This window comes from Xenopus laevis, chromosome 4S (assembly GCF_017654675.1).
Source record: "Xenopus laevis strain J_2021 chromosome 4S, Xenopus_laevis_v10.1, whole genome shotgun sequence".
Lineage (NCBI taxonomy): Eukaryota > Metazoa > Chordata > Amphibia > Anura > Pipidae > Xenopus > Xenopus laevis.
In genome coordinates this window covers 1,962,847-1,978,072 of record NC_054378.1, presented here as the reverse complement: position 1 = coordinate 1,978,072, position 15,226 = coordinate 1,962,847, and the positions used below count along the sequence as shown (strand labels likewise).

The window sequence follows — 15,226 nt, the reverse complement described above, 5'->3', positions numbered from 1 at the left end:
TCTCCTGCATTACGATTTATTCCATTCAGCCACAGGGGAGCGCAGGAGTAGACGCACTCAATTATTGTCAAGGGGGCTGTACTCACACAGACACATTTATGCGCCAAACGCAGGTGAAATGCAACATGCTGTGTCCCACCTGTGTGGTGCGGTACATGCGTCTGTGTGAGTACAGCCCCCTTGACAATAATTGACTGTGTCTACTCCTGCGCTCCCCTGTGGCTGAACAGAACAAAGTGCAGCGCAGGAAAAACCGCCCGTGTAAGAGCCCTTACTGCCATTGTCGGAGTACTCAAAGCTGGCAGCGTGAGCACTCCCTAATATTCACAGGACTTTAAAGGGGTTGCTCACTTTTAAATTAACTTGTATGGAATACATAGTAACAATAATAATAAAACTGTATGCTCACAGCAGTGACATTTGAAAGTTGTTAAGATCTTGAAGAAGAAAGCAAATAATTCAAAACATATTTTTTTAAAAAAAAATGAAGACCAACGGCAAGGTTGCTAGGCACAGGCCAGTCTATAATGTACCAAAAGTTAACTATATATATATATATATAGTGTACACTGTCCACAATCACAAAACTAGTTGAAACTTGAAGGACATAGTGTTCTTAGTATTCATAGTGTCAAATACATGTACGTACACCGCACTTATTAACGGATTTACAAACACTCTAATATCAGCCACAAAGTCTAATGCATACAAATCAATTGAATTGTCTCCAGCTACATCTGTAGAAAAATAGAAAAACTTGGGGAAGGTATTGGTACTGGCCTCTTCCACCGCCAGCAATAATATAATGCGAAAAATGAAATAACCAATACCTTGTTCAGATGCGGGGTGATCCCAAATTTATTGTAGTGCTCTTGACATGTGAGTCATGTTCAAACGTTTCGGGACAAACAAATGCCCTTCCTCAAGTGACTTGAGGAAGGGCATTTGTTTGTCCCGAAACGTTTGAACATGACTCACATGTCAAGAGCACTACAATAAATTTGGGATCACCCCGCATCTGAACAAGGTATTGGTTATTTCATTTTTCGCATTATATTATTGCTGGCGGTGGAAGATCACCCCGCATCTGAACAAGGTATTGGTTATTTCATTTTCCAGCTACATCTGTAACAAAGAGGTTTAATGAAAGTAAACGCTAATACCTACGCTGCTTGTGGATTTTATTATTTATTTTTCCCTGTAGAGATAAAACGTAACAGGGTAGATGAGGGGCGGCCGAGACCAGGAGAAGGGGAGGTGGGGAAGGGGGGAGAACAGTTTTGCAGAAAAATGTTTAGAGAACAGATTGAGGTCACTTGTAGAGAATGTCATAGTGTCCAGGTCGGTAAAGTAGAAAGACCTGAGGGGGATCAGAACCTTCAGGAAAAACATGGGCCACTGTTGTTCCCCCGTCACCCCTGTCCATATATTCAACCTGGATGGAGACATTTAGGGCCTGGGACAGAGCAATGATGTGTATGTGGTCACTTTCCTTACACATGGGCTCCACCTCCTAAACGGGTAGGAAGGAAAGAAGACATATTAGTCATTTTGATCCGTTTTTAACACAGGGATACATGGATAAAGGGCAGATATGTATGTGCTGATAAGAACAGACAGGAATGAACTGACACCCTCATGGGGAGAGAGGCTACAGACCTGCACTTAGCACAATACAGATACAAGGAAGGGTCACATTTCTACATGTTCTTCAATGAAAAGAATGAAAATACAAATAATGAATTTATACAGGAACACTTCAGGTTATTTTCAATTTGCCTTCTTTCAGCCACACTACTGCTTTTATCATAAAGCTCGCTGGGACTGTGGCAAATACATATATAATACACAAAAGCCATGAATATCTTGTAAATTATATCCTTATAAACGGTGAGTTCTGATGTCATCAGTTATAAACGGTGAGTTCTGATGTCATCAGTTATAAACGGTGAGTTCTGATGTCATCAGTTATAAACGGTGAGTTCTGATGTCATCAGTTATAAACGGTGAGTTCTGATGTCATTTCTGTCACATGACTCACTAACACTTGTGTATTATAATAAATAAAGTTCCCCCAGTTGAAAAATATGAGGATATTAGAAGTTACCTCGGAGTTCCATGTCCTGTATAAAAACACTCAGCCTTCGGCCTCGTACTTTTATATGGTCATGAAACTCCTCTGTAACTTATAATATCCTTATATTTTACAAGAGGGGCTACTTTATTCACTATATATACAATTGTTATTTGTCTATATGGAACGGCTTAAAATATAGAGTTATATATCTAGGTATTATCAATTTTGATTTGGCAGAAAAAAACCTCTCCTTTGGCTACAAGATACAATACTACCGCTTGATCTGAATACATCTTTTGCTACACTATCAACTGGTTTTAACTACAAAATATCACTTTTATATTGACACCATATGGACAATGTGTAACTGATTTATACACACGGTTTGTGCACTTTTTAACAGTTTTGACTGAGACACATTCGGGGGATATAGCCCTTTATAGACAGAACATACAGCTTTCTGGCTACGTCACAATCCTCTCTTCCATTTTGAAAAAAGCTGGTGTTCCAGCCGAATCGTTAGTTTGTGCCCACAATGAAAGCTTCCATCATATCACAAGACCGGTGAGTGCGGCTTCTTCAGACCTCTTCTATTTATCCACATCGAGGGCTGCACCCAGGGTGTGTGTGTACCTTCAAATGCCCGCGTTCCGGCTTTCCGTCTTTTATCAACGCTGCTCGCCCCGCCCTTTAGTGACATCATCGGCGGGGCAGTGCGGGTCTATAAATGCAACCCGGAAGTTGGATGCGGGTTAGGGTCTGGGAAATCCCGACCCACACATCACTACTGGCTAAGCCCAAAATAACAGGAAGTCTATTTAGGAATAACATCTCCTCTCCAAAAAGGTTTTGAGCAGGAAATGGATAAAATATATGTACGGGTAATCACGTGAGATAAAGCCACTCCAGCCGCTGTTTGGGCAACCTATATGTAAAAAATGCTGCAGCACACTGCCCAAAAGCTCACAACAACATGGCGTCTTCCATAGGGAGAAACTAGCAGAGTGTCAAGTGAATGGTGGGAGAAGAGCCAGGTAGCTTACCAAACAATTTAGGGCCACCCAATAAAGGCCAAATTGCAAAGATAAGGGTCAATTGAAAGCGAATAGACCCATTTGTTGCAACCTTCAGCCTTGAATACAATAAACTCCTTCAGCCAATAAACTGTCAGGCGCAGCAGCATCACAGGGACACAGAAAGGGAGACTGTTAAAGGTGTTGTTCACCTTTAAATTAACTTTTAATATGATGTAGAGAGTGATACTTTGAAACAATTTGCAATTGGCGTCATTTTTTGAGTTTGGATTTTTATTCAGCAGCTGTCCAGTTTGTAATTTCAGCCATCTGGTTGCTAGGGCCCTAATTACCCCAGCAACAATGCACTGATTGGACAAAGAGAATAGGAGAGGGACTGAATAGAAAAACAAGTAATACAAATAACAATAAATTTGTAGCGTTTCAGAGCATTTGTTTTTTTAGATGGGGTCTGGGACCCCCATTTGAAAACTGGAGTGTGAAGAGAAAGGCAAATGATTAAACAAACTATAGAAAATAAATTGTGACGGCCTATTGAAAATCTGCTTAGAATTGGCTATTCTATAACTTACTAAACGTTAAAGGGATACTGTCAAGGGAAAAAAAAACTATTTTTTTTGAAAACACATCAGTTAATTGAGCTGCTCCAGCAGAATTCTGCACTGCAATCCATTTCTCAAAAGAGCAAACAGATTTTTTTATATTTAATTTTAAAACCTGACATGGGGCTAGACATATTGTCAGTTTCCCAGCTGCCCCAAGTCATGTGACTTGTGCTCTGATAAACTCCAGTCTCTCTTTACTGCTCTACTGCAAGTTGGACTGATATCACCCCCTCTCTTTCCCCCCAGCAGCCAAACAACAGAACAATGGGAAGGTAACCAGATAGCAGCTCCCTAACACAAGATAACAGCTGCCTGGTAGATCTAAGAACAACACTCAATAGTAAAATCCAGGTCCCACTGAGACACATTCAGTTACATTAAGTAGGAGAAACAGCAGCCTGCCAGAAAGCAGTTCCATCCTAAAGTACTGGCTCTTTCTGAAATCACATGACCAGGCAAAATGAGCTGAGCTGCACCTACACACCAATATTACAACTAAATACACTTGCTGCTTCAGGAATGACATTTTATATTGTACAGTCAATTATTTGCAGTGTAAACAGTGTCATTTAGAGATAAAAACGACACCATAAAAATCATGACAGAATCCCTTTAACGTAAAGGTGCACCACCCCTTTAAACAGAAGCCCAGCTGCTGCACAAGGGATGGGGAAACTGCTGAAAACACAAAGTATACCTTGATAGTCAACAGCATTATCATACATAGAGTTGTACAGAACATGCTGCAAAATGTGAGGGTCATTATCTTGGTAGAGATAAGAGCGGTGGAAATCACAATCATCCATGGTTCTGTCAAGGACAGTCTACAATATTTTCCATCTAAAGTCAAACTCTAACCTGTAGATGGAAAAGAAATCTGTACAGTATTGACATGTGCCCAAACCTTAGTCATGTTACCTGCTGGCAGAATTCTTTGACGCTTCTTCCTCCCTCTATAAAATGCTGGTAGAAGATGCTGTCCTTCTGCAAGTGACCTGATGTCAGGAGACGTAAATACACCACCACGTAATCGGACACGGTCTGCTCATTAAATGCAGCAAGGAGCTCAGAAATAGTGGGGCGCTTTTCCACAATCGCAATAAGGTCCATAAACTGTGAGGGCAAAGGGATGAAATGGCCATTAGATTCTCACTTCCCACATCTATAACTGCTGATTATCCAGCTGCCTGTCCTGTTCCCACTCACCGTATTGTGAAAATCTTCTATAGTAAACTCTGTAAATCCCTGCCGGATCAGTTCATCCTTACTGTGTAACGACACCTCCTTGAACCTAGAGATATTGGGAAGGAAGAGAAAAAACATTAAGGAAAAAAAAAAAGATGTACCGTATATACTCTAGTATAGGCCGAGTTTTTCAGCCCCCAAAATATGCTGAAAAACTCTACCTCGGCTTATACTCGGGTCAAGCTGCCCCCAGTCATGTGACTTGTGCTCTGATAAACTTCAGTCACTCTTTACTGCTGTACTGCAAGTTGGAGTGATATCACCCCCTCCCTCCCCCCCCCCAGCAGCCAAACAACAGAACAATGGGAAGGTAACCAGATAGCAGCTCCCTAACACAAGATAACAGCTGCCTGGTAGATCTAAGAACAACACTCAATAGTAAAATCCAGGTCCCACTGAGACACATTCAGTTACATTGAGTAGGAGAAATAACAGGCTGCCAGAAAGCAGTTCCATCCTAAAGTGCTGGCTCTTTCTGAAATCACATGACCAGGCAAAATGAGCTGAGATGCACCTACACACCAATATTACAACTAAATACACTTGCTGCTTCAGGAATGACATTTTATATTGTACAGTCAATTATTTGCAGTGTAAACAGTGTCATTTAGAAATAAAAACGACACCATAAAAATCAGGACAGAATCCCTTTAAATTACTTTTATGTCTTTCTTTCTCACCTCGTAAGCTCTGGTCCTCCTCCAAGCAAAGCTTCTAAATAAGAGAAGCCAAACGCTCGATAGAAACAGTTGCCATCTGGCCGTGTACGTCGTATGTGATTGTATCTTCTATGTAGGTCCTACGATCAGATAAAATCATTGACTCAGCCGATTCTATGCAACCCTAAAATTGAAACTCTCTGGTGCACAAGCTTTCAGAGGCACATTTATCAAGGGTCGAATTTCAAATTCATGTGAGTTTTTTAACTGGGGGAGATTTATTAAAAAAATTAAAAAATCAAATCTAATTTGATTCAAATAATAGAAAACTCGATTCGAGTTCTTTCTCCGAAACAAACGCGAATGTCAAGAAGGCTGCAAACATCTCCAAATTGATCCCTGTACCTCTCCTATTGACTTAAATAGTCATTTGGAAGGTTTTAGGTGGCGAATAGTCAAATTCGAATTCTTAAAGGGCCAGATAAATCTCGAAAATCAAATTCAATTTTTTTTTTTTTAAAAAACTCGAGTTCCGATAATTCCCTAATCGAATTTGACAGTTTTGACCATAAAAAAAAATCAAATCGACCCTTAATAAATCTGCCCCTTATTGTTACGCACTCTTAAAAGCATTTTAGATACAATACTTGGATAGTCCTGTAAAAGTTTTACATATACCTTGATCTTGTCTTGGTAAACCTGGTCTTCGGGGGCATACTCTTGGTACAGTACAGACAGTTCCAAACGTTCAGAGAGCAATGGCGTATGACCAGCAATCTGTAAATAAAGACAGCAATCACATGAATTAAAGGAACAGACCGTTTAGATTCCATGACCGAGCATTAAAAAGACACATGTATACAAGTTGAGGGCAGGGTCTCAAAACAGTAGCAGCTAGCTGCCAGCTTTAATCCACATGGCTGTCTCATGCAGAATCCACTGTTTGGGATTCGGCCGAATCCTTTGTGAAAGATTCGGCTGAATACTGAACCAAATCCGAATTTGCATATGCAAATTATGGGAGGCAAAGGAAAACATTTTTTTACTTCCTTGTTTTGTGACAAAGTCATGTGATTTCTCGGCCCTAATATGCAAATTAAGATTGCAAATTGAGACATTTTTCTTGTTCTGTTGCATAAGGGATGCAACAGAACAAGAAAAATGTCCCAATTGTTGTGCAAAGTACATCTATGCTAGTGACCTCACAGAAAAAAAGCATGTTTAATGGGGTTGTTCCCCTTTAAATTAACTGTTAGTAGGATGTAGAGAGGGATATTCTGACATAATTTGCAATTGGTCTTCATTTTTTATTATTTGTGGTTTTTGAGTTATTTAGCTTTTTATTCAGCAGCTCTCCAGTTTGCAATTTCAGCAGTCTGGTTGCTAGGGTCCAGATTACCATATCAACCAGGCACTGATTTGAATAAGAGACTGGAATATGAATAGGAGAGGCCTGAATAGAAAGATGAGGAATAAAAAGTAGCAATAACAATCTGTTGATTTATAGAGCATCTGTTGTTTTGATGGGGTCAGTGACCCCCATTTAAAAGCTGGAGAGAGTCAGAAGAAATAATTTGAAAATTATAAAAAATAATTAATAAAGACCAATTGAAAAGTAGTTTAGAATTAGCCATTCTGTAACATACTAAAAGTGTACTTGAAGGTGAACCTCCCAAAACAAATGTATTGATCCTGTCGCTCACCTCCTGCTGAATACGATCCTGCTGAGCAATAATTGCTTCATCGGAAGTGAGACAGTTCCCACCTAAAGAGAAGAGGAAAACTGAGTAAGTGGTATTTATAGTCAAACAGAGACCTAACAAAATTTAGTAAAAATACACTTTCTTCAAAAGAATAATTTCATTGCACTCACACACGTGTTTCTATAAACGTTTATTAAAAGGGGAAGTATCCCACAGAGTAAGCAGAACTGTAAATGAAAATGTTAAGGAATAAGCAGTCCCACTCTAGCTATGGACAGGGAAGGGCCTTATTTATCAAAATGCAAATTCTTCTTCTTATTTTAATTAAAAATGTTTGACTGAACTAGAATCCAAGATTTTATCTTATTTATTATTAAAAAAAAAAAAAAAGCACAAATTAAAAAAAAAAATCGTATGAAAAATTGGGTCATATGTTTTTTTTTTTCCCAAAAAGCTAGAATTGTTTTTGCTAATTCCACCACAGACAAGTCCAAATAGGATGGGGACCTCTCCCATTGACTTATATACCTTGGCAGGTCTGAGATGCCGGATTTTGGGATTCTGACTTTTTGCAGCCTTAGGGTTTAATAAATCTCGAAAAATTCTAGGGTTTTTTTCCACTAAAAATTTGGATTTTATAGTAAAAAAAAGCAAACAAACAATTTTTTTGCGTTTTTGCCATTCGGACTTTAATAAGTAACCCCCTAAAAGGCTTAAAGGAAAACTATACCCCCAAAATGAATACTTAAGCAACAGATAGTTTATATCAAATTGAATGACATATTAAAGAATCTTACCAAACTGGAATATATATTTACATAAATATTGCCCTTTTACATCTCTTGCCTTGAACCACCATTTTGTGACTCTATCTGTGCTGCCTCAGAGATCACCTGACCAGAAATACTGCAGCTCTAACTGTAACAGGAAGAAGTGAGGAAGCAAAAGGCAGAACTCTGTCTGTTAATTGGCTCATGTGACCTTACATGTGGTTTGTATGTGTGCACAGTGAATCTTACGATCTCAGGGGGCGGCCCTTATTTTTTAAAATGGCAATTTTCTATTTATGATTACCCAATGGCACATACTACTAGAAAAGTATATTATTATGATAATGGTTCATTTACATGAAGCAGGGTTTTACACATGAGCTGTTTTACTCAGTATCTTTTAATAGAGACCTACATTGTTTGGGGGGTATTGTTTTCCTTTAAGGGTCAAGGAAAGCATTTCATGAATTTGCTTATGGTGTAGGTGAATTTAAACAGCATGTTTCAAGCAGGTTTTTTGGGCGCTGAACAAATCTCCTAGGCAGAGTAAGAGCATGAACCAAAGTAATAATCCCAAGTGCTGTGAATGTTCTCTTTTCCCAAAGCTTCTTATATTCTCAGCACTGACTTGGGGCAGAGGATATGCAGCACCCCTATTGCTCTCACCTCCAACAGGGCACCCTACATTAGAGTCCTGCAGCGAGGTGGATACCCGCAAAAAAAGCAGGTACCCTGCGGAATGAGGGGAGGATTTTCAGTTGCGGGTATAGCCGCGGGTCGAGTTGCGGGTCTCATCTAAATTTCTTATCTTATGTAATATCGTCTATATTTACTCCTTTTAAAGTTTTACAAAACTTGCTTCTGTCCCCGCCCACTTTTGATGACATCACTTCTAGTTTGCAGCAGCATCACTTCCTGTTTGATGGTGGTCGGTGGATTGCGGTCCGGGTTGGGTAGCGGATCAAAGTCACCTAGTTTGCTGCACCGTCTCGGTGCACGCATGCGCGCGAGCTAGGGGATTGTGCGCGAAAAGACGTTCGCGCGCATGCGCAAATACATCAAGTTCCGCAAAAGTGGCCGAGAAGGGACCTGACTACGGGTAGAAGTAAGTACCTGGCGCCCCTCCACCTTTGCGCCCTAGGCACGTGCCTACTCTGCCTACTCCTAGTTCCGGCCCCGTTGTCAGGCCCAGATTTGTGGGGAGGCCACAAAAGCCTGGGCGTCTGGCAGCACATTTTTTGGGGCGGCATGTCGCCCATCTGTTCTATGGGGAGCACTCCCCAGTGCTCCAGCGCTTGCACGCCTGCGTGAGGTAGTGTGGGCGCTAGGACCACGTGGCCAAGGGACGCCCATCCAGCAAATCCGGCGCTGTATATTGTATTGTTTTTAAAATGATTTGCCTTCTTCTTCGGACTCTTTGCAGCTTTCTATGGGGGTCACTGACCCCATCTAAAAATCGATTGCTCTGTAAGGCTACAAATTTATTGTTTTTGTTAATTTTTATTCCTCATCTTTCTATTCAGGCCTCTCCTGTTCATATTCCAGTCTCTTATTCACATCAATGCATGGTTGCTAGGGGAATTTGGACCCTAGCAACCAGACAGCTGAAATTACAAACTGGAGGTAAATAAGTCAAAAGCCCCAAATAATAAAAAAATGAAACCCAATGACAAATTGTCTCAGAATATCCCTCTCTACATCCTACTGACAGTTAATACAAAGGGGAACACCCCCTTTCAGGACTATTGGGCTGAACAAGGAAGTCACGTGTAAAGTAAAAAGCTGTGGAGCAAGTGGGCTGTGCGTATTCCTATAGGTCTCCCGGAGCCCCTGTGTGGGCGTCACTGCAGCCTGTGCGCGTACAATTCTCTCCCCGAGCGCGTTATTATGTGAGGAATAAACAAGCACGCGCAGGTACACCCTGGAACCCACTCACCGTCACAATCACTCGGCTGCTGCCTCCTCACAGATTCTTCCGCCGCCATGTTTCCGACCGACCAACGCCACTTCCGGGAGAATCTAAACCGGAAGTTCCTCCTCGATTTCTTCGACTGGGGCAGGATGATACGGTTGCTATAGTAACTGTGCGCCTGAGGCGACTGTACTAATCAGCAGTTTAATGCGGTGTGTGTGTGTGTTCTAAACGTTCCCTCACTTCCACACACAATTTGTTTCATTCTCACAGTGTGTCCAGTCAGTAGAACTCTGACACTACACGGATTTAATAGAAATGATCATTTAGTGTCCCCTCCCCCAGGCACAAAATGTCCACTAGTGATCTCTTATTTCTTTAAAGGAGAACCAAACCCTTAATTATAAAAAGCCCTACCCCTCATAGACCCCCCTCCCTGCTCCCCCAGCCTAAGTGTTACCCCTGGTAAATGCCCCTAACCCGTTACTTTCCCCTCTGTGCAGATTCAGCGCAGCGGAGGTCACGGGCGCCATCTTCTCTTCGGGTTTTCTCCCGGTGATTCAGCAGTTTCCGTGACTTTCGTCACATGCGCAGTTGTTGCGAAACAGAAGATTTCTTCAACCACTTCACTCATTCCGAAGATTATCAAAGAGAAGAAGATGGCGCCCGTGAACTCTGATGCCCTGAATCTGCACCGAGGGGAAAGTAAAGGGTTAGGGGCATTTACCAGGGGTAACACCTAGGCTGGGGGGGGGGGGTAGAGTTTTTTCATTAAGGGTTATATTCTCCTTTAAGCACAGAGACAGATGAGAAGATTCGGGGAGATTAGTCATCTGGCAACAAATTGCCACTTCTTCAGACGACCAATCTCCCCACTGGCTAGAACCTAGCTCGGAGTGATTCAATTTCCAAAGTCACCTGAAGTTTCTTCGTGAGGCAACTTCAGAAAACGAAGCGGCCATCCCGCCAGTGATTTCTAGCCAACGGGAAGGCATTACGGGGGACCGGACGTTGCGGAAGTGACATCACACAACATCACTTCTGCCAACCAGCCCCATACCCCTCACCCCCAGCACTTTCACCCCAAAACCTGCCGCCCTAGGCACAGGCCCTCAGGTGCCTTAATTAAAAAACACCCCTGACGATGAGGGAGACAAGGGCCTGTTCAGGGTCAGACAGACAGAAGAGTTACATGTCCAACACCCAATCAACGTTGTGCCCTAGGCAAGTGCCTCTACTGCCTGCCCCTAGTTCTGTCACCAGCCCAAAAGCACCACCAACCCCTCTGTGCTCTTCCATCTTCTCTAATGACAATTGCCCTCCAGTGACATCAAAGATGAGACGAGTGCTGTGGATATAGATATATGAAGATAGGACTCGCACACCATTTCCAGTGAATAAAACAGTGTTATTTTATTCTTAGATGCATTTCTAAGAATAAAATAACACTGTTTTATTCACTGGAAATGGTGTGCGAGTCCTTCCATCTTCTTGTATGACCAAAATTGACCAACGCACCCGAAGTAACTACAAATCTGGTAAGAGTGCATACACACAAAGAATAAAAAAAATTATATCTATATATATCTATATATCTCTCTCTCTCTATAAAGTTCAGAAAGTACCTGCACTCAATCCCTTCTGGTTTGTGGTGGGTGATGGGTCAAGTTTATGATATACAATCTTCAAAAATGGATCCGCACTCCAAACAATTCAATCAAAGTGAAATTTCAATCGAAGTGAAATTTATTAGAACATCACTTACGTGGACACGTGAGTGATGTTCTAATAAATTTCACTTTGATTGAATTGTTTGGAGTGCGGATCCATTTTTGAAGATACTGTATATATATATATAAATTGGAGCATTGCAGTGGGCCATATCTTGATGAATGTAAAAAAAAAAAACCCAGTTCGCATTCCCATTGTCTGTGATGGTGTTGCCCAGTAACCCCATTATGCTGCTGAGCATTGTATCGGCACAAGCAGAGAATACGTGTACTGAACACTGTTTCGGAGATGGAGCTGGATTACACCACCAAAAAAACTACAAGGGGCTCAGGGAGTTGAAACAAATGATGCACTAGGAGGGTGGTAAAGGTTGGGTACACACATCACCCACTGTAATGAATGAGGACAACTGGGATTCACACTGGGAAATGCATAGCTTGAAGCAGAGATTTCAGATTTTTTTTGGGTTCCAATATTATCTCTCATCTCATTCTAAAGTTACAGATACATCCATTGGTGAGACAGTCACCCTGCAACAACTCTATGAGTATCAAGGACAGCAAAACTGGTTTGTGACAGATTGGGCATGTAGTACCACAGTTTGGGGACCTGTTTTAGAGGTCAAAGAGACATCGATAATGGAGCGATGGAGGGGAATGACACTGGCCCACGATATAGGGTTATGGTTTGGAAAAGCTGTTGAGATTTTGCTTTCCCTTACAAAGCATTCCATATGCAATTATTGCAGTTACATCTGTTAATGCTGTTTTTTTGTTAATTTAAATAAATATACATTTAATAATGTGCCCAAGTTTGAAATTTGGTGATTACTACTTTTACTAAGGGATCCAGGATTCGGTTTGGTTCATTTTGAGAAGCACAGAAAGCATTTCAATACACAAACATTGACATGCCTGTGTATAAGGGCCCTTAAATGGCTCTTATCGAATTCTTGCTTTCACATCGTCTGCACAGTATCTGCAAATGGGAAAATGCTGTCCATCCTAGCTACTCTACTCAGAATGAACTGTAAGAAGTGTTAGCCTCAACCCATCAATCATCCAGCTGCTGCTTAGTGTGAGGCTACCCAAAAAAAAAAGGCATCAGGGTATCAACCGTCTACAAAAAGAAATACAACAAAGATTTACAATAAGACAAGAAATAAGAATCCATTGAAGTAAACATAATTTAATGTAACAGACTGCTGGAGAACTGCAGGATAAGCATTTGCTTTAAGGACCAGCAAAGCCGCATGTTTCCGTCTTATGGATCAGAAGGAGGAATGTTGCAGATTCCAATGACTTCATGGTTAGTCTCTCTTCTTATACGTCTCCATATTGGTAAGAACCCATCCAGCTGGTCCTAGAAAGCAGACTACGAAGGAGGATATCGCAATCACGGCTTCCTGAAAAAACAAAGGCCAACAGCTGTTTACATCCAGAAATATGCATGAAAATATCTATTTTACAAAGAAACAAACAAGTATCTTCTGTTCTTGTAAAACACTTTACAGGCAACATTACAGATTTCAGGTATTTTATCTGGTTTTACTTAGTAGCCAAACCTGTTCACCCTCCCTTGGTCCCTTGCTCTATCACAAGAACACAAGGGGCAAAGCATTTGGGAACATCTAGTCATCGAGGGCGTTTATAGCTACAAGGCAAAGAAAAAACACTCATCGTTGCTCTCGCTTGAAGCAAAGCTAGAGAAAACAAATCATTTGAGGACAACAGGCAATTGCAGTCTGATTAACCTTCGTTCAGTTGCCTTTGTCCTGAATGGTCTCAGCAGCCCTATACACATATATGAGCAAGAAAAAAAATCTCCTATATTTTACTGCAGATTGTAGAATAAATGGTGCTGCTACTGGAGCTTCAGTGATACCAAAACATCATCATAAACAGTTGATCATTTCAGGGGGCATAACTGAAGCATTTTATAAGCCGACATCTTGTTTGTGCTATGACAGTATAAAGCCCTTTTGACTACAACTCACTCTAGAAAAAAAAAAATCCTAGCAACCGGTGTCCTACTACAGCACATTTGGAAGGTCAATGTCCAAAGTGAACAGTATAGGGGCAATACATGCACCTCTTGGACTGCGCTGCAGTCGTCAGCATTCGCTATTTCTGCTCTGTGAGAGTGGGACAAATACGTTTAATTTCCCCTGAGTGGGATGCACCTTTAAAGCACCCAATAATAAATAATAATAATAATAATGCAGAACTGCAGGCTGTCAAGCAATCATCACTGTCATTTAACACATTAATGTGGCATTTCCCATCCATTTTATTTTAAAGGTGAAGGAAACCTAGTTGGCGCAAAAACCCTCCCCCCCCTCCCGTGTGTTGCCCACCCTCCCTCCTCCCCCCTGGCCTACCCGTCCCGCTGGGCAAATGCCCCTAACTTGTTACTTACCCTTCTGCGCAGGTCCAGTCCAGGGAGTTCACCAACGCCATCTTCTCTCATGCGATCTTCTTCCTGCTTTGACCGGCGCATGCGCAGTAGGAGCATTTCGCCGGTACGATCTACTGCGCATACGCCAAAAGTCATGAAGCATGCGCAGTAGATCGTACCGGCGAAATGCTCCTACTGCGCATGCGCCGTTCAAAGCAGGAAGAAGATCATCGCGTGGAAGAAGATGTCGCCTGTGAACTCCGTAGACTGGACCTGCGCATAAGGGTAAGTAACAAGTTAGGGGCATTTGCCCAGCGGGACGGGTAGGCCAGGGGGGAGGAGGGAGGGTGAGCAACACACGGGAGGGGGGGGGGAGGGTTTTTGCGCCAACTAGGTTTCCTTCCCCTTTAAAGGAGACATAGGATAAATGAAAAAAACGATTGTGTAGGCAATTATAAGTAATATATGGTGTTGCTTTTACATGGCGCTAAATATTAATATTATTTTAAAAAATAGCCCCTTTATTGGAGCTCCCTATAGATATTCTCTGGTCCCTGTTTAAAATTAGGGGTGGGCGTGTCCTAACAGTCCCTGCCAGAAGAAGTAAGAGGGGGACAGCCAATCACAGCCCTGCAGTCACACAAGCACAGACAGGCTTCAGTTCCCTATCAGGTCCTGCTAGCTGCTGATTGGTTCCTGTCCTACAGTGCAGTGAGCTGAGGGCACAGCCTGGGAATTCAGGGAGCAGCAAGTGGAAGAGAAGGGAGGGATTATTAGGGTTTTTGCAGAAATATTCAATTAATCAGCCTGAAACACTACTATTTTAAGCACAATTCTTCTATATCTAAATGAGTACAATGCACTTGTACATTCTTATTTTTTACACAAAATGTCTCCATTAAGGGTGACGGTTAGAGGATGGGAGGAATTTTGGGTGTTACTTTTCTCCCTTCCAAAGACATTTGGGAGCCAAAATGCTCGAAATTGCCCTTTGTGCAACATCCTTGTACAGTTACAGCTGAGACCAGAGCGCATGCGTGCGGCATATTCCAAAGTCATTTCAAGGAGACTAAGGTCACACGCTAAGATTCGG

At 41.8% G+C, this 15,226-nt stretch overlaps 1 protein-coding gene across 1 annotated transcript; it reads right to left on the bottom strand.

Annotated features, from left to right (window-relative positions):
- Positions 1 to 1,175: 1,175 nt before the first annotated feature.
- Positions 1,176 to 10,085, bottom strand: otub1.S (OTU deubiquitinase, ubiquitin aldehyde binding 1 S homeolog). The gene is given in 7 exon segments (NM_001096270.1): positions 1,176 to 1,513; positions 4,635 to 4,829; positions 4,923 to 5,007; positions 5,642 to 5,760; positions 6,299 to 6,397; positions 7,324 to 7,385; positions 10,030 to 10,085. Coding segments are annotated over 7 exon segments (810 nt in total). The 5' UTR covers positions 10,079 to 10,085; the 3' UTR covers positions 1,176 to 1,312.
- Positions 10,086 to 15,226: the final 5,141 nt, after the last annotated feature.